Source organism: Protopterus annectens, chromosome 1.part0 (assembly GCF_019279795.1).
Source record: "Protopterus annectens isolate FY-2018-M chromosome 1.part0, PAN1.0, whole genome shotgun sequence".
Classification (NCBI taxonomy): domain Eukaryota; kingdom Metazoa; phylum Chordata; order Ceratodontiformes; family Protopteridae; genus Protopterus; species Protopterus annectens.
In genome coordinates, this window is record NC_056725.1 from 1794806823 (window position 1) to 1794832880 (window position 26058).

General features: G+C 40.8%; 1 protein-coding gene across 2 annotated transcripts in view; it reads right to left on the bottom strand.

Annotated features, from left to right (window-relative positions):
- PDE10A (phosphodiesterase 10A) overlaps positions 1-26058 on the bottom strand; it is a 4065478-nt gene that overhangs the window by 1146548 nt on the left and 2892872 nt on the right. For both annotated transcript variants that reach the window (XM_044069581.1, XM_044069571.1), the window contains exon 11: positions 15490-15632. In XM_044069581.1, coding sequence (XP_043925516.1) covers positions 15490-15632 — 143 coding nt within the window. The remainder of the gene's footprint in view (positions 1-15489; positions 15633-26058) is intronic.

The following is a 26058-nucleotide window of genomic DNA, read 5'->3' on the forward strand; positions in this document are numbered from 1 at the left end:
ATCCATAGCTACCCTCTGAAATGGCTCCTCGATCACAGGCAAAGGCATCAAACGAGCTTTCACCTTGTCTCCTGCCTTGCCTACCTTTTGGCACTGCTCACAGGTCCTGCAGTACTCTGTTACATCCCTGGAAATTCCAGGCTAATAAAAGTTCTGCATAATATGTCTCTTTGTACGTTTTATGCCCATATGACCTGCAAAGGCAATATCATGGGCTATGGCTAGAAGTGCTAGATGGTAGGCTCTACGCACTACCAACTGCTGTATTCTTTCACCTTCTAGCCCTGCCTCAAGGGTCCACTCTCTATACAGTAAACCTTTGTCCCAGTATACAGATTCCCTCTTCCCTTGAGAATCAGGTGCCTCACTAGCTACCTGCCTCAGGCCTTGTAATGTAGAGTCTGTGAGCTGAGTGTGTCTCAACTCTCTCTTTGTAACCCTTCGCAGCTCTCTTCCACAGGAAGTCTGGTATCCTCTGACAGTGCTGCCTCACTGTCAGCCTGGGTACTACTACTCACCTCTACCTTTGAAGTCACTCTGCCCAAGGGAACAACTAACAAAAGCTGATTTAAGTATACTTTTCTCTGCACTTATTTAAGATTAGAAATTTGTAGATAATAGTTATATATAATATAATACAGTGAGATAATACTCCCTGTCTCTAGCTGCAGTTAGTTGCCTGAAGTGTGAAAAAGTGTAGCCATCTGGATACATTGAAAGTTGTTAGACTGCTTTTGAAATCCTGTGTTAACTTAGCCTGGGGGTTTCTGCTTGCATTATAATCTGTGCTGGTCACATTTTTAATCATTCTGCTCATCTTCCGAGTGGTTGGCTGCTGAGATTCACCTGCATAAATCAACTGACAAAAGTTGATTTAAGTATACTTTTCTCTGCACTTATTTAAGATTAGAAATTTGTAGATAATTGTTATATATAAAATAATACAGGGAGATAATACTCCCTGTCTCTAGCTGCAGTTAGTTGCCTGAAATGTGAAAAATTGTAGCCATCTGGATACACTGAAAGTTGTTAGACTGCTTTTGAAATCCTGTGTTAACACAGCCTGGGAATTTCTGCTTGCATTATAATCTGTGCTGGTCGAATTTTGTAAACGTTTTGCTCATCTTCCGAGTGGTTGGCTGCTGGGATTCACTTGCATAAACCAACTGACAAAAGCTGATTTAAGTATACTTTTCTCTGCACTTATTTAAGATTAGAAATTTGTAGATAATTGTTATATATAATATAATACAGGGAGATAAAACTCCCTGTCTCTAGCTGCAGTTAGTTGCCTGAGGTGTGAAAAAAATGTAGCCATCTGGAGACATTCAAAGCTGTTAGACTGCTTTTGAAATCCTGTGTTAACTTAACCTAGGGGTTTCTGCTTGCATTATAACCTGTGCTGGTCACATTTTTTAATCATTCTGCTCATCTTCCAAGTGGTTGGCTGCTGGGATTCACCTGCATGAATCAACTGACAAAAGCTGATTTACGTATACTTTTCTCTGCACTTATTTAAGATTAGAAATTTGTAGATAATTGTTATATATAATATAATACAGGGAGATAATACTCCCTGTCTCTAGCTGCAGTCTAGCTGCAGTTAGTCTCCCACCCCTTCCCCCTGTTCTTCTTGTGGTATTAATCTTGGTGGCTTTGGAATTGCCCACCCCTGCTGTAAATCTGTTTTTGGACCCTCCTACTGGACCCATCTCATTTGCTCACTCAAATGAGTACAGTGAGATCATATTTTGGTTTCAGACACTCCTACCAGTCCCATCTCCTCTGCTGTGTACAGAGAGAACACTTGGGAAGGACATCCCCTATAGTATTTTAATCTGCTCTGTTCCCTCCCTCTCCACAAAAAAAAAAAAAATTACGTATAGTTTCTTGAGCTGCTCTTACATAACTGTCTTCTACCTTAATTTGCTGTTCTGTGTGCTTTTAAGTGTTTTCAAGTGCTATTATTTGATTTTTCATAAACTTGTTTTTGTCATTTTTAATCTCCATTTATTTAAACTGTATTTGCCTTATTATTTCTACACACTCAAGTGTGCTAGCTTGTACTGCATTTAAAGTGTTTTTGCTACTGTCATTAACTCATTCTTTCTAATACAGAGAGAACTTTTTGAGAAAGCCAACCCACTTAACTAAAAAAAATAAATAAATGAAATAAAAAAAAAAAAATATATATATATATATATATATATATATATATATGTATGTCTGTATAAATTCCAAGTTTGTTTTCTGCCTTTCCAAGTAGACTAATCCAGATACAGGTTTGCTGTATCCAGGACGGTTTATAAGCTTCTGTGCCCCAAGCCATTCTGTGTTGGAGAGAAGCCTTCTAGCTTATCAGTGGGAGTGGTAAGCACTAGGTAGCCTATCTACCACAAGAGTGGTTTCAGGCCCAGAAATTGTAGTTTATTGGCCATTTTGGCAGTTTTTCGATCTCTTTTAGCTTTCTGGTTTAAAAGCCTGCATTTGCGCTTGCTTCCCACCTTCCCTGTAACTAGTTTAGTCCAGATACATATTTGCTGTATCCAGGACTGTTTGTAAGCTTCTGTGCCCCCAAGCCTTTCTGTGTTGGAGGGAAACCTTCTAGCTTATCATTTGGAGTGGTACGCACTAGGTAGTCTATCTACAAGATCCAGATACAGATTCTTAGTTTTAGCACTTGAATTTGCTTATCCCTGCTAAATAAACTACAAATTACTACTGCACTCACCCTTCCTCATTCCCTAGAGGACAACCATTCTGGTACTTACTTTCCTCACTTGCTTAGAGAAAAACAGCTCTTGTACTCAGTTTCCTCATTTGTCTAGAGGAAAATATTTTTTTTTTTATTCAGACATGTCCAAGGCTCAGCTCCCAGTGTTCTCTCCTGTCTATCTGATGAATCTGGGCATCTTGGGGCAATGTAGTAATTGCCTCATGTACACAGACAACCCTCTCCTCCTACCACCAACACTACAACCTGTGAGAGATGTACTTATCTAGCCAAACTGGAGGTAAAGCTCTCTCCAACCAAGACTGAATTGATAGTCAAGAGGAGAAGGTAAACACTTGCACCACACCACACTCATCACATAGTCCCACTAAACCTACACCACCAAAATCCACACATAGAAACACAAAAACATTCACGGAGGCTCTCAACAATAATCTGCTCAAGCAACAGAGAACTCCAAAGCAGAAACGCAAGACACCTCCCACCACCAACACAACTCAAATGACACATAGCCCACAGACTCAGTGTGCCACTCAACCACAGCCCAAAAGGCAAAACAACATACCCAGCACACTAGTCATAGGTGACTCTAGAGTCAGGCACACTGATATCCCACTCACCAGGCTAAACAAGGAGAAGGTCACTATCAGCTGCCTGCTGGGTGCCAGGATCCACCACATAACCCATGCACTCAGGTCACTCCACAAGTACAAATATGACTCTGCGATTGTCCATGTTGGTGTGAACAACCTAAGACGTACATCCCTGGACTACATGAAGAGAGACATGGAAGAACTCTCCGATCTTGTAGCCCAGGCAGGTATGACCCTAGCCTTGAGCAGCATTCTGCCATCGCCCGGAATGACACCACAGTACAAGGACAAAATGACTGACTTAGAAAATTGGCTAAGCTTCTGGTGTCAGTCTAAGGGGATTCAGTATCTGTCTGCCTGGGACGACATAGTCAACAGACCACAATGCTTTGCCAGAGATGGCCTGCACCTGTCACCCCTGGGATTCTGGATACTGGCAAAGGCTCTTGCCTCCCCTATAGTGCCTTTTTTAGGCAAGGTTCAAATGACAAATTCACCACCATAACAGGAACAGGCAGGCAAAAACTGAGTGTAATGCTACTGAATGCTAGACGTCTAAATCTCAAAATGCACTCACTCGAGGCAATCCTTAAAATGAAGAACATCGATGCCTGTACAGTGACTGAGACCTGGTTCAAGACTCCAGAGAGCACCCCTACATTACCAGGCTATAACTCATACCACACTTTTTGGCCATTTAACCTGTATCGGAATGTGTCCATATTCATTAAGGACATCCACACCTCCAGGCTAGTTGTTCAGCATAATGCAGCCGAGATTATCCAAGTGCAACTAACTTTGGGCAAAACAGCAATCCGAATTGTAGCTTGCTACAGATCCCCCACCATGCCCCAGGATTCCCACTCCTCTTTTCTTGATATACTAGAAAATATTAGGGTTCAACCAAACACCGTAATATTGGGTGATTTCAACTACCCCACCATTAACTGGGAAAACTACTCATGTACTAACTCCTTCGTTCAGCACTTTCTGGAATTCATAAATTCCAGTGCCCTGGAACAACTTATCCACACCCCCACCAGGGGCAACAATATCCTAGACCTAATCATTATCAACATGAGTGACCGGTGTTCCACACCTGAAGTCAACTCCTCGTTGGTCAGATCCGACCATAAGCTAATCACCCTAGATATCCACATCCCGCCCCCACCCCCATTAAGGAAACCACGGTAAAAAATTTCTCCAAAGCCAGCTTCATGCTTCTTAAGACAGAAGTGGTGAACTTCATGACACCCATGCAAATGGACGATACAGTTACGACTGCTGAATCCTACACAAATGCACTCTATAAGCACTTACACGAGTGCATGGATTGTGCTGTCCCAAACAGAACCAAGACCCTGTCCTCCAAAAAAAAAGAAGCCAATCTGGTGGTCCCCTGCCATAAACAAACTCTACAACAGAAGGAAGAAATTGTTGCAAAAGTGAGTAAAATCCCATGAGTGGAGGAGCTCCCTGGTCAGTCTCAGCAAGAAGCTGAGATCCCTTATAAGATTCTCCAAAGCTAGCTATGAAAACAAGATTGCCACTGATTCTAAGGACAACCACAAAGCATTCTATAGCTATGACAAGAATCTCAATGGCAACACCTAGATCTGCTCTGAGTTACAGCACAATGGCACAAAAATGACAGAACCAACTGATATTGCCAACATCCTGGCAGATAGGTTCAGTACTAGCTTTACCCCCCTCTCACCCCCTAAAGGAGCCATATCTATACAGGAAGAATGCAGAGTCCCTGTAATCACAACTTCCCACGTAAAAGCAGCACTCTCAAAAGCCAAAAACACAGCATCCATGGGACCTGACAACATCCCAGGCTGCATTTTACACGAACTTCAGAACAAACTGGCTCCCCACCTAAGCACCATGTTCAATCATAGCCTCACATCAGGCTTTGTGCCCACTGAATGGCGCACAGCAACAGTTATCTCATTCCACAAAGGGGGAGCCACCAGTGATCCTGGGAACTATCACCCTATTAGCGTGACGAGCCTAGTCTGCAAGGCCATGGCATGTATCATCATGGAATTCATAAACAAAGACATTGGTAACCCCCAAACTCTGGACCCCACCCAGTTCGGGTTTGTGAAAGGCAGATCTTGCCTCCTGAACCTGGTCAACTTCTTTGAGGCAGTCACCAAAGCCGCAGATGAGGGTAAGGTTGTTCACACAGCCTATCTTGACCTTGCCAAGGCTTTCGATACCATCCCCCATTCTGGAATTATAGCTAAACTCAATAATCTAGGTATAAATCCCTATGTCACAAGATGGGTTGCCAACTGGCTCACTGACAGAACCCACACTGTAAAAGTTGCAGACTCCAAATCTGACTTCAAACCAGTGACAAGTGGAGTACCACAGGGTTCAGTCCTGGGACCTCTCCTGTTTGGTATCTACTTCTCTGAAGTACAGGCTAACACAGAAGGCCTCTGGCTAATGAGGTTTGCAGATGACTGCAAACTAGGAGCTATAGTTGAGTCCCCAAATGATGTGGACATCCTACAGAATAGCCTCACTGAGACAGATGCCTGGTGTCAAAGCCATGGCCTGAAGCTCAATACCAAAAAGTGCATTGTTATCCCCTTTGGTAAAAAACTCTGTACCCATGAACTACGACATAGGCGGCAGTCTTCTTAACACCGAATGTGTGATAAGAGACCATGGGACTCAGGTGGACAGTAGTCTCTCCTTTGATAATCACATTGCCACAGTAGTCAGGAAATCCTTCTATATGGCACACCTCATCACAAAAGAGTTCTCATCCAGGAAAAAAAGAGGTCTTTGTTCCCCTCTACTCGACACTCATTAGACCCATTATAGAGTACAATGCCCCTTTTGGAATGTACCTCACAAGACATCTGCAGCAGCTGGAAAGGCCACAGAAGTACCTCACAAAGAGAATTACTGGCCTTAAACAGATGCCCTACACTGATCATCTCAAAAAACTCCAGCTTTACTCTGTAGCATATCACCTACTCCGAGGTGATCTCTGCCTAACATATAAAGCTATGTCAAACCCAGAACTGTTGGACATGCTACACCTAAAAAAATCACAATCCCTCCAAGCTACACGCTCTAGAGACTTAAACCTTGTCACCACAATAAACAGGACTTGCTGGAGGGATAGATTCCTGTAGCAGAGACTTCCCATACTCTGGAATAAGCTACCCATCTATGGCAAGCAAATTTCCTTATTAACACTGTTCAAGAAAAATCTTGATGAGTGGATGGGAAATAGGAAATACACCCCGGGGATCACTTCTGTGGCTCTGTTCAACAGGGGCACAGGAAATTAACTTTCTTGGGTTGGCATAAGCCAGGGAACTTTATTGGCTAGGCTTACTTAGGCCCTTGGGCTGATAGCCTAGTACCTACTACCTACCTATGAACCTAGAAGAAATAAAACAATTGTGATCTGAACTCTGAATGCTCACTGTGTGGCTGATTTAAAGTACAACAACACCTTCAGTGATCATTGTACACAAGCTACAGGAATTCAGTATCCACACCACTACAAACTAATTAGTACGTGATGTGGCTAACTCACCACTATCAAGCAACTAATATTTGAAGTGGATATCCCATCACTGCCAAACAATTAATATGTGGTGCCCATGCACTGGCCCAGTAATCAAGAAGCCTCAATACTCACCACTAGCACCAGTGAGGAGCATCCACATTGGGAGTACAACAAGTACACACACAGTAAAGTACAATTTCCCTTAAGAGCACATAGAGATCACAGTCAGTCTGGGGCTGGTTTCTCCCAGATCCTCAATAAGACTCCCCACTGGCACAGTTACAGGGATAAGATCTCAGCAGAGTAGTCAAGCCAAAACCTCCAGTACCCTCTCTGTCCAACCAGTGCTTCATGTCCCTGCCCAAATATCTGACACACACACACTGAGATGTGAGTTATATACAAACACACACTCACTCTCCTGGGGAAGTCTGGTACAGGTTCTCCAGCTATGCCCCCTTCTGCCCAGACAAGATGGTAGCACCCCCTGCCATCAGCTATTCTTATCAGCTGCTCTAAAGGCCCTTACCAAAGGGTGCCAATTCTACTGTGTAATGTTGCTGTTATCCAAATATTAAGTGTGACTGAGACTGGAAGGCTATTTAGGAGTGGCCTATGCAGTATCACCAAATACATGAAAGAACTCTAGAGCTTAAATTATCTCTACATGAAACAGATACAGCTGAAAGGTTTAAAATATTTAATAACAAATAATAAAAACACAAGTCAATACTTATTTATTCAACACAATGACATTAGAGAGTTCAGAAATCACAAGAAATACTTTAAAACAACATTGTAGGACAGTCTGACATAAATATAAAAAACAGCTAGACTAATCTGGCTATATTCCTATCTATCTCTAAGAGAAATCACTGTTCTAAATAAACTACTTACAGAACAAAGCAAGTGCTGGTGAGTTCTTGTGTTCAGGTTCAGACACACAAATCAAAATGCTAAAGCCTTCTCTCTGAGGAAGTCTTAAATTGATAATACACATTACTACTAAATCATTTCAGATTACAACATTCTTGACACTTCTCCTTAAGTTTCCCAGGCTCACAGAACTTAAAATTTTAACATTTCTTTTTGTAATCTGCACCTGCCAGGAAGCCAAAGCAATAAAAGACACTTTACATGTAAAACCTAGTAATTATCTCTGTCTTAGAACAACAGAAATAATTTCCTAGCCAAGACATGCTTGTCTCCTAGCTTGAAATCAAACAGTCATTAAGTGCTTTACTCATCAGCTTTCTTCCAGCAGGGTGCACTGTGGTTACATTTTTGAAGTTCAGAATATAACACCATTTTCTTACATTTGTTACACAAGCCTGTGGATCATATTAATATTTACAATGACACAAAATTATTTATAAAATTCTATCTGGCTGGGCTAGCAGCCCCTCAGTTTTTTACACACACACACACACACACACACACACACACACACACACACACACACACACACACTGGATATAAAAAGTGTACACACACTGTTTAAATGCCATTTTTGTGATATACAAAAATGAGACCACAATAAATCATTTCAAAACTTTTGTCACCTTTAATGTGACCTATAACCTGTACAATTCAATTGAAAAACAAACAAATCTGTTACAGGAAAACTATAAAAAAATAAAAAATGTACAATAAGCTGGTTGCATAAGTGTGCACACCCTTAAACTAATACTTTGTTGTGTGTGCCCACCCTTAAACTAATACTTTGCTGAAGCACCTTTTGATTTAATTAAGGCATTTAGCCTTCTTGGGCACATGCCTGCCATCAATTAAAGTGACTTTGATTAACCCTAAATAAAGTTCAGCTGTCCCAGTAGGATTTTCCTGACATTTACTCAGTTGCCTGCTACAGCAAAAGCCATGGTTTGCACAGAGCGTTTAAAGTATCAAAGGAATTTCATTGTTGAAAGGTATCAGCCAGCAGAAGGGTACAAAAAAATTTCCACAGCATTGGATATACCATGAAACAAAGTGAAGACAGTCATCAAAAAGTGGAGAAAATATGGGACAACAGTGATGTTGCAAAGAACTGGATGTCCCTCCAAAATTGATGAAAAGACAAGGCGAAAACTGGTCAGAAAGGCTGCCAAAAAACCTACAGCAACACTGAAGGAGCTGCAGGAATTTCTGGGAAGTACTGGTTGTGTACTACATGTGACAACAATCTCCTGTATTCTCCATATGTCTTGACTATGGGGTAGGGTTGCAAGGCGGAAGCCTTTTCTTACACAAAAAAAACATCCAGGCCTGGCTACAATTTGCAAAAGAATGCATCAAGTCTCCCAAAAGCATGTGGGAAGATGTGTTATGGTCTGATGAGACCAAGGATGAACTATTTGGCCAGAATTCCAAAAAAAGAAGTTATGTACTCTCCATAACATTCCATGTGAGTTGTTCTTCTCGCTTTCATTCTCATTGATGGGTTCAGAGCTGATCCTCGGCTCTGACCCATTCAAATACAAAAGCTCGAGGTCTTCAAGCAGCTCGTGGCCTACTCCCTATCCCATGATGCAGTGGTATTTCCCTCAAATCTTGTAATGAGTGATAAAGGTATGGTGAGATGAAGACCACGTGGCTGCTGCACAAGTGGCATCTATAGGAAGCCTTGCCAGAAAGTATGAAAATGTGGAAACAGCTCTAGTTGAGTGGGCCGTAACTTTATGATTTAGTGGCATGTGCCCAGAGCTATATGTGAAGGAAATGCAAAATGACAACCATTTTGACAAAGTGTTTTACCACCAGAGTACCCTTCTTTGAATCTGAAAAGGAGACAAAAAGCTGTTCTGATTTTCTAAAGTTGTTAGTCCTATCTAAATAGAATTGAAGTTGACTATGGACGTCAAGTTTGTGCAGCATATGTTACATCTTGTTAGAATATTTGGGGAAAAAACACAGATAATTCTATACTCTGGTTGATGTTTGTCTCAGAACAACCCTTAGGTAGAAATGAACAATTTGTTCTCAGCAGGACTGTGTTGTTGTGAAAAATCAAGTATGGGGGTTTGATGGACAAGCCAAGTAATTCTGAGACCCTTTGAGCAGAAGTAATAGCTACTAGAAAGATGGTTTTCCACAGTAAGTATTTCAAGTCACAAAATGATGCTGGTTCAAAACGGGGTAAGATGATTCATAAAAGAACAACATTTAGGTTCCATGGTGCCACTGGGGATCTAATAAGTGGTCTCAGGTGAATAGTACCTTTTAGGAAGGCTTTAGAAAGTCTACGGGACATGCTAGAAGTTCCCTGATTGCCAATATGAAAATTAGAAACTGATACCACTTGAACCCTAATGGTTGCTGCAGCTGTTCCTTCATTAAATAGCTTGGTCAGAATCTCTAAAATGGATACAATCGAAGCCAAATATGGGTCAACCTTGTTTTTGGTATGCCTATATGGAAAATATTTTCCATTTGCTAAGGTATAGCTTCCTGGTAGATGATTTATGAGAGGAAATTAGGATGTTCTGAGCTGCAGGTGAGAGATTGTGGAACCTGGATATTCTTGGAATTGGAGCAACCAAGCTGTCAACCTGAGGGTATGAAGTGCAAGATGAAGAGCCCCTGATGAATGAATCAGAAGATCCAGGACCGGGTCCAGGATCCATGGTTCTTGCAGTAGATGAGGCTGAAGGAAGGGGAACCAAATCTGACGAGGCCAATAAGGGGCTATTAGAATGATGGTCCTTCCCAGAGTCCTGGATTTCTGTAGGAATTTGGGTATCAGAGGAAATGGGGGGAAAAACATAAAGAAGATCCAAGGGCCAACTGTGTACAAGTGCATCCACTGGGGTATCCCCTGGATTGGGGATTAGGGCAAAGTAGTTGCTGCATTTGGTGTTGGTGGGGGTTGCATAAAGGTCGCAGCAAGGCTGGCCCCATCTGTGGAATATCCTTTCTGCTACTACTTTCAGGGACCACTTGTGAGGCAATAGAATTGCTCTGCTCAACTTGTCTGCTATCACACTGGATCTCCCCGGGATGTGCATTGCTACCAGAAAGCGCTGGGTGGATTATTGCCCAGTGCCATACTCTCAGGGCCTCTCAACATAGGGGGGTAGGATCTGGTTCCTCCTTGTTTTTGTACCAGACCGCCGACATGTTGTCTGTCTGTACTGCAATAGTCCCTAGAGGAAGAAAGTCTTGAAAGGACTGCAACAAAAATTAGTACCGCTCTCATTTCTAGGACACTGATATGCAGAGGAGCCTCATGTTTCTCTCATGTATGTGCCTTGGGCTGTCGTTCCCTGAAAATGCCCCCCCCTACCCAATCAGGGAGATGACCATGGTCACAGTGGCAACAGGAGTGGGTAGAACAAAGGGACGTCCTATCATTATTTGCGGAGATGTCAGCCACCAGTTAAGATCCTTCTTGCATGAATTCATTATCATAATTGGATGAGATATTTGAAGTTCTTGTAAGGACCATTGTGTGAAAAGGAGCCATTGCAGTATCTGCATATGTATTCGACCGAAAGGAACGTCAATGATAGCTACCATCATGGTCCCTAATAATTTCAGCACTGTTGAAGCTGGGGCTTTTTGTTTTGAGAAGAGGTCCAGAACTTGTCATCAAAGGGTCCCAACTCTCTCCGTTGGAAGCTTTAAGGTCATGGGGATTGTGACGAGATCTGCTCCTATGAAAACTGTACATTTGGAAAGCAATAAGGCAGATTTTCCTGAGTTTATGGTAATCCCGAATCAAATGCAAAGATCTAAGGTCATTTCCCTTGCTTGTATGAGTCGATTCTTGGTGGTGGCAGTGAGGAGCCAGTCGTCTAAGCATGGAAACACCTGGAATCTTCCACGCCTCAGATGAGCCGTGACTACTTCCATGCATTTGGTGAACACTGTGGGGGATGAAGTGAGACTAAAGGGCAGAGCTTGAAAGTGAAACTGACTGGCTCCCAGCCGAAAGTGCAGATGATCCCTGGATGGTCTGGCCATTTCTTATGTAGTAGTATGCATCCTGGAGATCTACTGAGCACATCCAATTGTCTTTCCCTAGAAAGGGAATTATACACTGTAGAGTGACCATCCAGAACTTTGTTTTTTTGACAGATTTGTTCAATCTGCTGAGATACAAAATGGGTCTCCAGTCCCCTGTTTTCTTTGTAACTAAAAAGAACTTCTATGGTTGCTTGTTCCCTGTGACTGGGTGGGATGTCCAGGATTTTTGTCACAATGGGTGGAGGGGTGGCAAAGGGAATGGAGTATCCTCTGGATATTACACTTTGTACACAGTGGTCTTTTGTGATTTTTAGCTAGGTGTTTGAGTACAAAGATAAGCATCCCCTGACTGCCTCCAGAGATGGATAGATAGGCCTCCTTTCAGGAGCATTGATAGGGCTTTCCAAAGAACTGATCCTTGTCACCCTGATTTTGCAGGCCCCCTCTGCCACGTGGATGGCGTCATCCATTATTGCCCCTCCTCTGCCTCTAGAGTGAGTTTCACCATGTGTATCAAAGAAAGCTCCTTGGGATTTACGAAACCACATTTTCCCACTTTTCCAACCTTTAGGATAAGGTCTGGTAGGGAGTGGAAAAACAGACTCCTACAGCAGACAGAGTCTTTCCATCTTGCTTACACGTGGTAAGCGTTTCCTGCACTTTCAATCCAAAAAGGGATGAACCATCAAAGGGGGTGTTAACAAAGGATGACTTATAGGGCTACACAAAGGAACATAAGCACATCCAGGAGTGTCTCCTAAGACCGATCCCTGTACCTGCTGCCCTGCTCGTTCCATCAGCTGTATATGAAATCAGATGCATGGAAGAGTTCATGAGGGAATTTAGGGTAGCAAGCTGGGAAGTTAACTTGTCTGAGACCCCCGCAGCTATTGAACCCTGTAGAGTATCTCCCAACTCCTTAAGGAGATCTCTGTGTAGTCTAGTAAAATGTGTAAGATAGTTCAGGGATCGAAGAGTAAAGACCACTGAACTAAACATGTGCTTTCCGTATCTGTCCATGATCCAAGAATCCCTACTAGGAGGATGAACAGAAGTGGAGGTCTCTGACTACTCCTTTTTGGTGATGAAAGCCTTGTCCTGGGGTGACGTTATGAATATGTTAGGCATCCGAGCAACAGGTTCCATGGTATCTGGAGACTCTCACGCCTTTCAAGTAAGAAGGTCTATCAGCTCATCAAAAGGTGGAGTCACCCAAGAGGTGGAGGGTGGACACCCAAAAGCCTTCAGGAGTACTAACTCATCATCAGTAGGGTTACTGGTCTTCTCCGTTTCAGTATATCCAAGATATCACTGAAAGAGATATCTTCAGAGGGGGACCGTTGGGACCCTTCTGACTCATCTAAATCAGTATCCGATTTGATGGATTCCTGTGGGGAATCCAGATGCTTCCTCTTGCAAAGCCTCTTCCTGGAAACCTCCTCAGTGGGAAGAGGGCAGCGCACAAGAGATGCCCTCGCAATCTGACAGATTTGGAGCACTTTTGTAAGGAAGAGTGGGCAAATATTGCCAAGTCAAGATATGCCATGCTGATAGACTCATACCCAAAAAGACTGAATGTTGTAATTAAATCAAAAGGTGTTTCAATAAAGTATTAGTTTAAGGGTGTGCACACTTATGCAACCAGCTTATTGTACATTTTTTACATTTTTATATTTTCCCCTAAGAGATTTGTTTGTTTTTCAATTGAATTGTACATGTTATAGGTCACATTAAAGGTGGTAAATGTTTTGAAATTATTTATTGTGGTCTCATTTTTTAAATCACAAAAACCTGGCATTTTAAGAGAGGTGTGTATATTTTTTATATCCACTGTGTGTGTGTGTGTGTGTGTGTGTGTGTGTGTGTGTGTGTGTGTGTGTGTGTGTATATATATATATATATATATATATGTGTATATATATATATATATATATATATATATATATATATATATATATATATATACATACATAGACACACACATATATATATGTGCATATGTGTCTATGTATGTGTGTGTGTGTGTGTGTGTGTGTGTGTGTGTGTGTGTGTGTGTATATATATATATATATATATATGTATATATATGTGTGTATATATATATATATATATATATATATATATATATATATGTATATATATGTATATATGTACATATATGTATATATATATATATATATATATATATATATATATATATATATATATATATATATATATATATATGTATATATATATATATATATATGTATATATATATATATATATATGTATATATATATATATATGTATATATGTATCATGACTGTAATACTAGGTTTAGCTAAAAAGAAAATGTTATCTCTATTTTTTTAAAATATATAGAAAATTATGTACAAAGCATCTGTATTCTCCACAGAATAAGACAAAATATATAATAAGGGCAATACCTAATGTTGGAGTAAACACATTTTATAACAGTAATATTGTAACATAATTATGGATACATTTCAATTTACTTTCTCATGCACTTTGGTCAGATAAATTTTAATTAAATATTTAAACTTATTTAATCTTCCAGCTCATCGGTTTATTAATATATATCAATTACTACTTCTTTGGTGTCTCTTTGGTGTTGCTCATAAAATAGCTAGAATTTTAAAAATATATTATGCATTCTTTTCATGAATTCCTGAAGAAAAATACTACTGTTTATGAAAACTGAATTAATACTATTATAATGAAATCGAAACAGGCATTATCTAATAACAAATGCAGCCCTAAACTTTACTTATTTTGGAAAAAAAAACATAAGGTACTACTTTCTGATGATATGTTTCTCTTTAGAATAAAATGTGCTACATCACAAAAGAAAATTAATTATCTAGTTATCAACATTTACTTGAGAATTGTGACACACATGCATTGTGTATTGTAGCTTATTTTCAATTTAGAAACAATCTGTGTATTTGCATGTTCTTATCAATTACCAGTAATCAGTAATATTTTAATTTCTATTTTGAGTATAAATAACACTCAGTTCTATCACTGTCAAGTCACAATACTACAGGTTGCACATGTTGTTTGTTTTAACTGAACATTTTAATAAAGATTAAGTACTATATATATCAACCATGATGGAACAAAAAAATATAACAGCAAACCGCAAATCAGACAATCAGGAATCCAAAGATACTTTTATTAAAAAAAAAAAAATAATAAAAGACTTCAAAAGTTCTCTGGCACCTCATCTTCAACAGCCTTTACAGAGTATACTCTAAGTCTTTTATTGTGTTTTAATAAAAGTATCTTTGGATTCCTGTCAGATTTGTGTTTTGCTATAAAGTACTACATAGTCTGTCTACAGATGAGTCAGATGTAACACATACTGAGGATTCTTCATCATTTTATGTTTAGCTTTAAGATAGCAAGTGGCATCAGACCTCTTTAACTTCCACTGATGCATGTTTTCCAGTCATACCAATTAGTTATTTTTCACACACACCTTAGTACTTTAAACTATTCATGTTGGATAACTTCTGAAGGATAGACGTTGTTTCAGTTACCTTACATAGTAGCCATTTCTTGAGTTAATTGTAATGTTTGATTTTAAATAGACTATGATGCATGCAAGAAAGCACCGACAAAGTTAATTAGGAATGTTCTAGTCTTACCTAATTTCTTTGGTTTTCTTGAAGATGGGTTTCCCTTCATGCTCTTCCCCAATATCAAACAAGTCAGAATACAACTCCTGATTTTTCTGATCCACCTGAAAGAGTGCACAGCGGTCTGCATTCACCAGGTTTTTTGCATATATCTACAGAAACAAATTGAATGAGATCACCATACTTGGGAAAAAAATAAAGTTTAAAAAATTACTAGAAAAGGTCTTATAAAGATGTCATTTTAGTAAAAGTCACACACCACTCATATCAACACACTTATAAATCACTTCACAGATGGAAGGGACTGCAGATCCACAATCAACTGACAAAAGAGTTACAAATATGCCATGCAAACAATAGGAATTCCCTACCCAATCTACTGGTTTTAGGGTTACCACCTGTCCTTCTTTTTTTGCAGGACAGTCCTGAATTGGGCAGTTGTGTCCTGTGAAAAAACATGAAAAATGTCCAATGTCCTGAAACTTTAGAAATCTTCTAACTTTCCTATAAATATTTTAGAAAACTAAGATTCTTTATTTGAAACAACTTCACATGATAAAACAAAAGAAAGAATTGCAATTCTACATCACTAAGCCTTTATGTAATAACAAAAAGAAAATAAGCATTTTCAGTGGTTGATGAAAAGGTCTGTTCTGTACATCTGAAAAGGTGGCAACCTTAACAAGGTTATTGTTTTCAGATTTGTTATCCTATTCATGCCAGTGTTTGTTAATGTCTCTTGAAATATAGGCACCTTAACAGAAGCTCAAAACTGCTTAATCTCATCTGAGCTGAAGAGTTTACAAAGAATGACTGCATTCCTGCTCATTCCTGTTCATAATGCCTTGCATACATTCTGACATTTGCTGCATTATGCAAGATAAATCTTCTTCAGTGTTTACAGGTGGTATTGACAATGCAAATGCACTGCTGCTACTGCAAACAAAGGAAGAGAAAATGGTGGAAGTGATATGTTTGCAGTCCAAACCACCGAAATCTGCATTTAGTAATTCTTTCATTAAAACAGGTCAGTGGTCTGTACACCACAGCCTCACTTTCAGCCATAACGTAGCTACATTTAAAGCAGAAGTCACTCCATGAACACAGCAGTAAAGGAAACACTAGAATATAACACACACAGAGACTTGCTTGCAAAAAAAAAAAAAAAATATATATATATATATATATATATATATATACACATACACATATATCTCTCAATATAAACAATTCAGCAAGCTCAAACATGTCACACTATTACATGCAGGTGTTAGGCATCTGGCCACATTCCAAGAGGACAAAAACGTCATGCTGATGTATAATTATATGCTGCATTCTCCCCCATACAGTTGCACTCTGGGTCAGTAACACATGGTTAAAGACATTAAAAAGTGACTCACACACATAATAAAACACAATAGATGGGTGGCAGATATAACAACTCAGATACATCAAGGTCTTCTAAAATACCCAGCAAATCTAACAAGGGATAGACCCTAACATCCTGACTTTCTAATTGTATATCAAAAGTCAAAATGATGTAAAATAGCTACTATAATGAATGAAAGGAAGCAGAATTTCATATGAAGCATGAATCCTACAGAAATTTGTTTTGATAATACTTCACTAAACTGTACTTCTGATAGATGTGTCAGTGCACAAACAGTAGCTTTATTAATGGAAAACAACAAAAATAATTATAAAGAAAAAAAATATATAAATCCATATCTGCTTGGCGTCCTGGTCTTTACAATATGTTTCGCAGGACTGACATGCATCTGCCTCTACTGATTTTGTTCCTGTATGGATTAATTTGAATATTTACTATAAGTGCTTCTGCAACTGTGTACATTGCTCCATGTGGAACTTAAATGAAAAATGTTAATCTTTATAATAGTGCACATACACAAATTCAAAAACATAAGTCAGTTACACAATATAACATACAACAAAACACTAACAAATAAAAACATGTAAGTGTTTTTAAAGTATGGTACTGAGTTTGTTATCATACCTTATTATAGTACAGATTATTGGTAATCTTCAATAAATCATGCCTTATCATGAACCACAAAGTTCATAAACAGGGAGTGATGCAGGAAAAGAAAAAGAGGAAGAAACACACCTACTATTATTTATTTAACATTTGTTTACCGGAAAAGTCCAACTTGGAACGAGCCAATTTTCAGCGGAGGCCTGGGGAGAAACGCTCCAGATGCCTGTCTTTGTAATGTGGGAGGAAATTGGAGCACCCAGAGAAAACCCAAATGAATGCAGGGAGGACATGCAGACTCTGCACAGAAGGCATGCAAACTGAGAATTGAACCGGAGAACCTCTTGCTGTAAGGCAACAACATTAACTGCTGCACCACTGCGCTATCTTATAAGTATATAAACACAACCTACATGACATTATGGACTATCAGTCTGACAGTTGTCAGAAAGAACTAAGCCTATCAGCTTTTAACAGGCTGCTTCCTGAAGTCCAAGGCTCGATTCCCTCAGACTCCATTTACCTACAGTGTGACTTAAGGCAACTCATATAACCAGTGCTACCGGTTTGTCCCTGAAATGGGAAACATATGTCTAGTGGGCCTACACAGTTAACAAATAAATAAAAAAATAAGTTATACACTCACCATAACTTTCCATGTTGGTAGTCCATCTCACCCTTCATTTTTACATATGGGTTTGAAGCTGATCCTCGGCTCTGACTCGGCCGATTTAGATGCTCGAAGACTTCTGGTTGGCTTGTAGCTAAGCAGGTATCCCATAGTGCACCAGTACAAACCCCAGATCTTGTTTGCTGCTCACTAGAAGGAAAAAACCCATAACAGACAAACCAATACTAAAGGGTCTCCAACCAAAGATAACCAAATTATTATTATCTCAGATCTTCCAGGATGAGGGCAGGAGGGCGGGTTGGAAAAAATGAAGGGTGAGATGGACTACCAACATGGAACGTTATGGTGAGTACATAACTTCTTTATGTTGTGTAGTCTAATCTCACCTTCATTTTTACATATGGGACAACGTCCTTAGTGCCTTACTCTTGGGTGGCTCACTGGAAAATACTCCTAAGCACCGTGAAGCCAAAGGATGCTCTACCCCTGGAAGCTAAATCCAATTTGTAATGTGTAATAAAAGTTGATAGCCCACGTAGCTGCTGCACAAGTATTATCAAGTGGGACCCTGGCTTGAAAGGCTGCAGAGGTAGACAGCGACTTGGTAGAATGAGCCTTGATCCTGCAGGGTAAAGGTCTGCCTTCCAAACTGTAGATAAAGGCTATGCAACTGGAAATCCAGTTAGACAGTGCAACTTTAGAAACTAGTAAGCCCAATCTGGAGTCAGAAAAGGAAATGAATAGTTAATCTGATTTCCTGAATTCCTTGGTTTGCTGTACATAAAAACGTAGTTGTCTATGAACGTCCAGCTGATGAAAATGGTATTCAGCTGCATTACAGTGATTAGGGTAGACAACTGGGAGTTCTATGGATTGATTTAAGATAGCAGAGAACAAACTTTGGGAACAAAGGAAGGATTAGTATACAGTGATACCCTGTCTTTGAAAGATCAAATAAGGTGGCTTAACAGACAAGGCTTGTAGCTCCTAAACCCGTCTAGCTGATGTGATAGCTAGCAAAACCAAAGTCTTCCAAGACAAAAATTTCAATGAAGATGAGTGGGAAAGTTCAAACGGGGAAGATGTCAGTTTGGACAACACAAAATTTAAATCCCAAGAAGCCACAGGTTCTTGCAGTGGTGGTCTCAAAAGAGTGATTCCTTTCAAAAAGGTCTTGCATAGCTTATGAGACATTAAATTATCTGGAAGCCCTAAGTGAAAATGAGAAATTGCTGCCAATTGGATTCTGAGCTTTTTCAACAAGGAGCTGCCCTATCAGAGAGAAATTCCAAAATCACAGGGATAGAAGCAGTGTAGGGATCTACATTCATTTTTTGTGCCTAAATAGAAAATCTTTTCCATTTACTGCCATACAACCTCCTAGTTGAAGGTTTATGGGATGACATCAGAATATGTGACACTGAGGATGATACATCATGAAGCTTGACTAGGGATGGAACTGGAGCAGCCACGCTGTCAACTTGAGGGTGTGGATTGAGGGATGTAGCGAACCTGACATGTGAGTCAACAGATCTGGAGCTGGGTCCAGGATCCAAGGATCGTCCAGGAGAAGAGGCTTGAGAAAGGGGAACCAGACCTGACGAGGCCAGTAAGGAGCAATGAGGATCAACTTGCTTCCCAGCTGACTGGCTGTCTAAATCACTTTGGAAATGAGAGGAAATGGAGGAAAAGCATACAGAAGTCCCATGGGCCAATCGTGAGCCAGAGCATCACTGGGTGTCTCCCCTGGAGGGGGGATGAGAGGAAAAATAGCTGCTGCTGCATTTGGTATTGACTGGGCTGGCAAAGAGGTCGCAGCAAGGCTGTCCCCATTTGTGGAAAATCTGTTCCGCTGTTTCCTGTTTCAGAGACCACTCATGAGGCAGTAGGATCACCCGGCTAAGCTTGACAGCTATCACTTTGGTCATCCCTGGAATGTGCTTTGCAACCAAAAAGCACTGTGAAGAAATCGCCCATTCCCAAATTCGCATGGCCTCTCGACAGACTGGGTAAGATCTGGTACCACCCTGTTTGTTGATTACCAAACTACAGGCATGCTGTCTGATTGTATCGCAATAGTCCCGAGAGGAAGAAGGTCTTGAAGTGCTTGCAACGCCAGGAGCACTGCCCTCATCTCCAGAACATTGATATGCAGGTGAGCCTCGTGTTCTTGCCATGTGCCTTGGACAGTCCTGCTGAGATAATGCCCCCTTCCACCCGATCTGGGAGGCATCTGTGGTCACAGTGACAACGAGTTGGGCAGGAACAAAGGGGACACTCGTGATCAAGTGGTTGGGGGCTATCCACCAAAGAAGGTCCTTCTTGCATGAATCCATCAGCAGGACAGGATGACTCAGCGGGAAATATTGGAAGGACTACTGGGAAGACAGAAGCCACTGGAGAATTCTCTTGTGCAACCTGGCTAATGGTACTAATAGAATGGTGGAAGCCATAGGAACTGAAGAACCCACTTTGCTTTGACCTTCCGCAACGGGAGAAGACTTTGAATTTGAGAGATTAAGTTTTGTGCCCTGTCGGCGGGGAGATGAGCTGTCATGTTCACTGGAGACCTAATAAGTTTCTGTCTGCCCCTACTGGTAAAGAGTTTTTGTGTATGGGCATTCCCGTAGATGCCATGTCTACCTCTGCACCTATAAAAATCACAGATTGAGAGGGCAATAATGCAGATTTTTCCCAGTTTATGGAGATCCCTAACTGAGCACAAAGTTGAATAGTGGCGTCTCAGTTTTGGAGGAGTAGATGTCTGAGGGGGGTGGTCAGGAACCAGTCGTCCAAATACGGAAACACCTGGAATCCCTGATATCTCAGGTGAGCTGTCACTGCAGCCATGCATTTGGTGAACACCCTGGGGGCTGTGGTGAGACCAAAGGGTAGAGCACAAAACTGATAATGACTGGCTCCCAGCCGGAAGCGTAGATGGCTCCTGGATGCCTTGTCCATTTTTATATGGTAGTAGGCATCTTGGAGATCTAGAGAGCACATCCAACAGTCTTTTCCTAACAAGGGGAGTATCGACTGCAGAGTTACCATCCAAAACTTGTCCTTCTTCATGGATTCGTTTAACCTGCTGAGGTACAATATTGGCCTCCAATCTCTGGTTCATTTTGGTACTAAAAAGAACCTGGAGTAAGTTCTGGATCCTATCTGGTGTGCTGGGACAGACTGGATGACTCTTTTTAAAAGCAACTTGTTGATCTCCACAGTTGCCTGATCCTTGTGATTGGGTGGTACATCTGGGATCTTCTTGGGAACAAATGGTGGAAGGGAAAACGGTATGATATAGCCTCTGGTAACAACTCTTTATACCCACTTGTCTTGAGTGATATTTAGCCAGGCTTTTGGATACAAAGAGATGCGACCCCCGAATGGCCCCAGAGAAATGCAGTCAGGCCTCACATCAGGACCACTGATAAGGCCATCCCCGAAAGGAATCACGGCCTTGCTGGTATTGCGGACCGCCCCTGCCTCTAGGGCAACATTCCTATTTCCTCCTCCTCCTCCTATGCCTCTGAAGGAGGGTTCACCCTGTGTGTCCGGAATGACCATCTGGGACTTTCTGAACCACATTTTACCACCCCTTTGACCTTTGGGGTATGGTCGAGAGGGAACAGTAAAATGTACTCCCATGGCAGAAAGCGTCTTTCCTTCTTGCTCACACCAAGTGAGTGTGTCCTTCACCTTAGAAGCAAACAATGAGGAACCATCAAATGGGGCGCTGGTGAAAGTAGACTTGAACGGTTCCTCAAAATTACACAAGCGCATCCAGGAGTGACACCTCAGGGCAACTCCTGAACCCGTTGCTCTACTCGCTTCATCAGCCGCATAGGAGATAAGCCGCATGGAGGAATTAACTATAGAATTTAAGGTGGACAACTTAGCAGAGATCTTGTCAGGGACTCCCTCAGTACATGCACCTTGTATAAAATCTCCTGACTCCTTGAGGAGATCCCTCTGTAATCTCGTGAAGTGAGTGAGATAGTTCAACGATCGAAGGGTAAATGTCACTGAGCTAAAGAAACGCTTCCCAAATCTGTCCATCTGTCGAGAATCCTTATTTGGCGGATGAACAGAGGAAGAAGTCTCCACCAGCTCCTTCTTTGTGGCCGCCGCCACCACCATGGCATCTACAAGAATGTCCTTACACAAAAACTCTAAACCAGGAGGGGCAGACAGAAACTTATTAGGTCTCCTGGGGACTGGCTCCATGGCATCAGGAGTATCCCACACCTTTCGACTAACTAGATCCATCAGTTCGTCAAAAGGTGGAGACACCCAAGAGGCAGAAGGTTGGGACCCGAAAGCCTTCAGGTACACAGACTCCTCATCAGAAGGGTTGACAGTGGCCAGTCGCACCTCTGCTTAAGAATCTTCAAGATGTCCACAAAGAAAACATCATCAGAGGACAACTTGGGGAACACTTCCAACTCCTCGAGGTCAGTGTCCGATGACAAGGACTCATCCTGGGAGTCAACATGCTTCCTCTTACATAGCCTCTTCTGGGGAGGCTCCTCGAAAGGACATTTCGGGGAAGCCTCGGAAGAGTGGGGGCCACCAGCGATGGCTCCTGAGGCTGAGGGTCTCTGCTGTCTCCAGAGAGAGTAGGGGCTGAGACCGAAGTGGGTGCTCTCGGGGGAAGAGTGCTGGTACCACTGGTAGGGGCTGGAGAATGAGACAACACACTCCTCATCATCTCAAATGCCGACCTCTCTGGCTCTAAAGACCTCCCCCCCTCCGAAGAGACAAAGGTTGATGTCGGAGCCAGAGCCGTCGGCTCCGAGATAAATGCAGGGTCCAAGCTCACCCTTGCCGATGCACCTAGAGGAAGGCTTGGAACCGAAGATCGATTACAACCCTCCCTGTTGGCGCCGACTGGAGAGCTTCAGCCCCTGGACACAACGGACGGCACCAAGCATGTTGGAGCCGAACCCAGCTCCAAAGCAGAGACAAAGGGAGCTAGAACCGATAGTACCTCCGGTGGCACCAAGTACTCTGGCTCCGATGGGCCAACATGGCTCGGAGGAGGAATAGCAGACAAGGGCAAATCTGGATCGAGTGGCTCTGGTAAGGCAGACGACTTCAAGAGTCTCAACACTACCCTCTCCACATCTTCTTCTGAAAGGCTCCTGGAAGATCTGGAAGACATAGTAGGGGATCTTGATCTAGGGGGCACTGGAGACTTCAGTAACATGGAAACCAGTAGGGAATCCACAGACCGGCTCAAGGTAGCAGATTCAATTGCTGATTCAAACGTTCAGAGGTCGGCTCTGAAACACTTGGCACCGACTCTGACATCACAATTGTGCTCTCATTTGGCTCCGATTGCAGGGGAGTCGAGGAGGAAGATTTTGACTGTTTAGAAGGCAGCTCCGAGACACCAGCCGATGTCGGAGAAGGCCTTTTTGAAAACTTAGATTTGCCAGACTTGGAGGAAGCCGCAAAACTGGATAGAACTTCCTCAAAAGATGGGTTTAGTAGACCCTGGAGTATAAGCTTGTTCTTTCTCTCCTGTAATACCCTGGGAGAGAAAGCATGGCAGAACAAGCATGATTAGCACAAAATTAAAACGAACTGCTAAAAACGCAAAAAACGAAGTACGAGGAGCAAACACCAAAACTACTTGGACAGATTTATTGTTAGCGCTTTTGGAAAGACAAATATCTTTCCTTCTTTGGACAAAATCCATTTTGAAATCAAGGCTATATATATACCTTTCCTAATAACCTAATTGTAAACTTAATTACAATTAAGTATTTAAAGCAACATAACATTTATAACAACTTGCCCTATAAAAGTGTGCTGTAAAAGTATGTATATATATATATATATATATATATATATATATATATATATATATATATATATATATATATATATATATATATATATATATATATATATATATATATACAGACACAACAAACAGCCCTACCTCAATGTATGTATACCATACATCTTAATCTATAATAACTTACTCTATAAAACTGTTAACTTAATAAACAAATCCTAATACCATATATTGACAAAAACACATAAAAACTTATACAAGATAATATTTCTTATTGCAATCTGTTTTAACACACAAAGAATAGATGTATATTCAATAAGACCAGGGAAAAGATGTGCAGCAGTTCTAATCTGCCAAAAAAGTTCCTCCCTTTCTAAAAGTATTTGCCAAGGTCCTGCTCTAAAATTATCATTAATATGCTTCAAAACCATAAATTTAAAATTATGGTCAGAGTTTTCTAGGATGTGCCGTGCTAAAGCATTAGTAAGATCTTTTTTTAGAGATGGCATATGTGTGCTCGTAAATGCGCTGTTTTAGCTTTCGCTCCATTTTACCAATATAGAAAGCTGCGCATTTTTGACAGCAGCATAAACAACTGATTTAGTATCACAGTTAAAATGCCCAGTGATTTTATAAATCCTGTTATTTATGGAAACATTAACACCCACATTAATAAAGCTGCACTGGCGACAAGCGCCACATTTAGTCATCCCTAAACGTTTTTTATTTTTATTAGTATTACAGCTACTAACTTCTAATAAAGTTTTCAAATTGATGCCTTGCCTATATGTTATTTTTGGTTTTGGCCCAAACCGAATAAATAGATCTTTATCCGCTAAAATTAGCGCCCAGTTTTTATATAGAATATTCCTAATAAGTGCATGATCCAAATTAAATGTACATAAAAACTGGTTCTAAATTCTGAGGCATCCGTGTTAGTAGCTACTGTCTTTCAATTGTCGGGCACAATGGTATGTGTTCGCCTTTGATTAAATAAAATCGGTTTAAAATAGCCGATTTCACGCTTGTAAATGACTTCAGGCCTACCTTCAACAATCAGGGTATCAGGATAGCCCCTATTAAGGAACATAGAAGACAGATTATTACATTCTTCAATAAAATCACTTACATCAGTTGTTATCCTAGCTGCTCTTACCATCTGCCCCGTAATTACTGCTTTTTTCTGATGGTGAGGATGACAGCTGGTGTAATGCAAGAAAGCATTCGAGTATGTTGGTTTCCTATATATAACACTTTCATATCTAGAATTAAGATTATCTTTATGTAACATGATGTCAAGAAAACTAATCTTAGAATCTTGTAAGTAAATTCCAAGAATTCTGTTAACTCGGAAATTCTAGAAATAAATGTTGAAACAGCTTCCAAAGGGCCTTTCCATAATAAAAACATGTCGTCCTGGTATCTAGTATACCAGGTGACATGAGTTTTAAATAATGGTTCATTAAAAAGTAGTGTATCTTCCCAGTGAGCCATGATACAATTTGCAAAGGCACCCCCACATGGGGAGCCCATGGCAACCCCTGAGGTTTGCAAGTAAATGTTGCCATCAAACACTACGTAGTTATAGGTCAATACAAGTTCTAATAAAGTTTCAACCAAATAAGTAATATTATCACTAACTTTCCTAGATAACAAAATTTCCCTAATCCATTCCAATCCTAATTTTTGCGGTATAACTGTATACAGGTCTCTTACATCTATTGTAAGAAAAGAATAATTAGGATTGTAAGGAATGCTGTTAATATTATGTAGGAAACTCCACGAATCCTTGCAGATCTGTGATTCACATTCGATAAGGGGTTTGAGCACACTATCTATATATTTATCACACGCTTAAGTTATTGACCCCCTTCCATCCACGATAGGTCTGAGCGGGGGGTCATCTACTGACTTGTGGATGTTCGGTGTGCCAAAAAGTACTGGTAATTTTGGGGCAGAAATACTCAAGTACCTATATAGATCAATGTCTATGAACTTTTCCAAAAACAGATCTTCCAGTACACCCTTAATCTTATGGTATGCAATATTAACTTCATTTATACTTGTCAGCTTATAAGATCCAGTATTAAGATGTTCTATCATTTTAGCCACATATGCATGCTGGTCCATAAAGACCAATCCCCCACC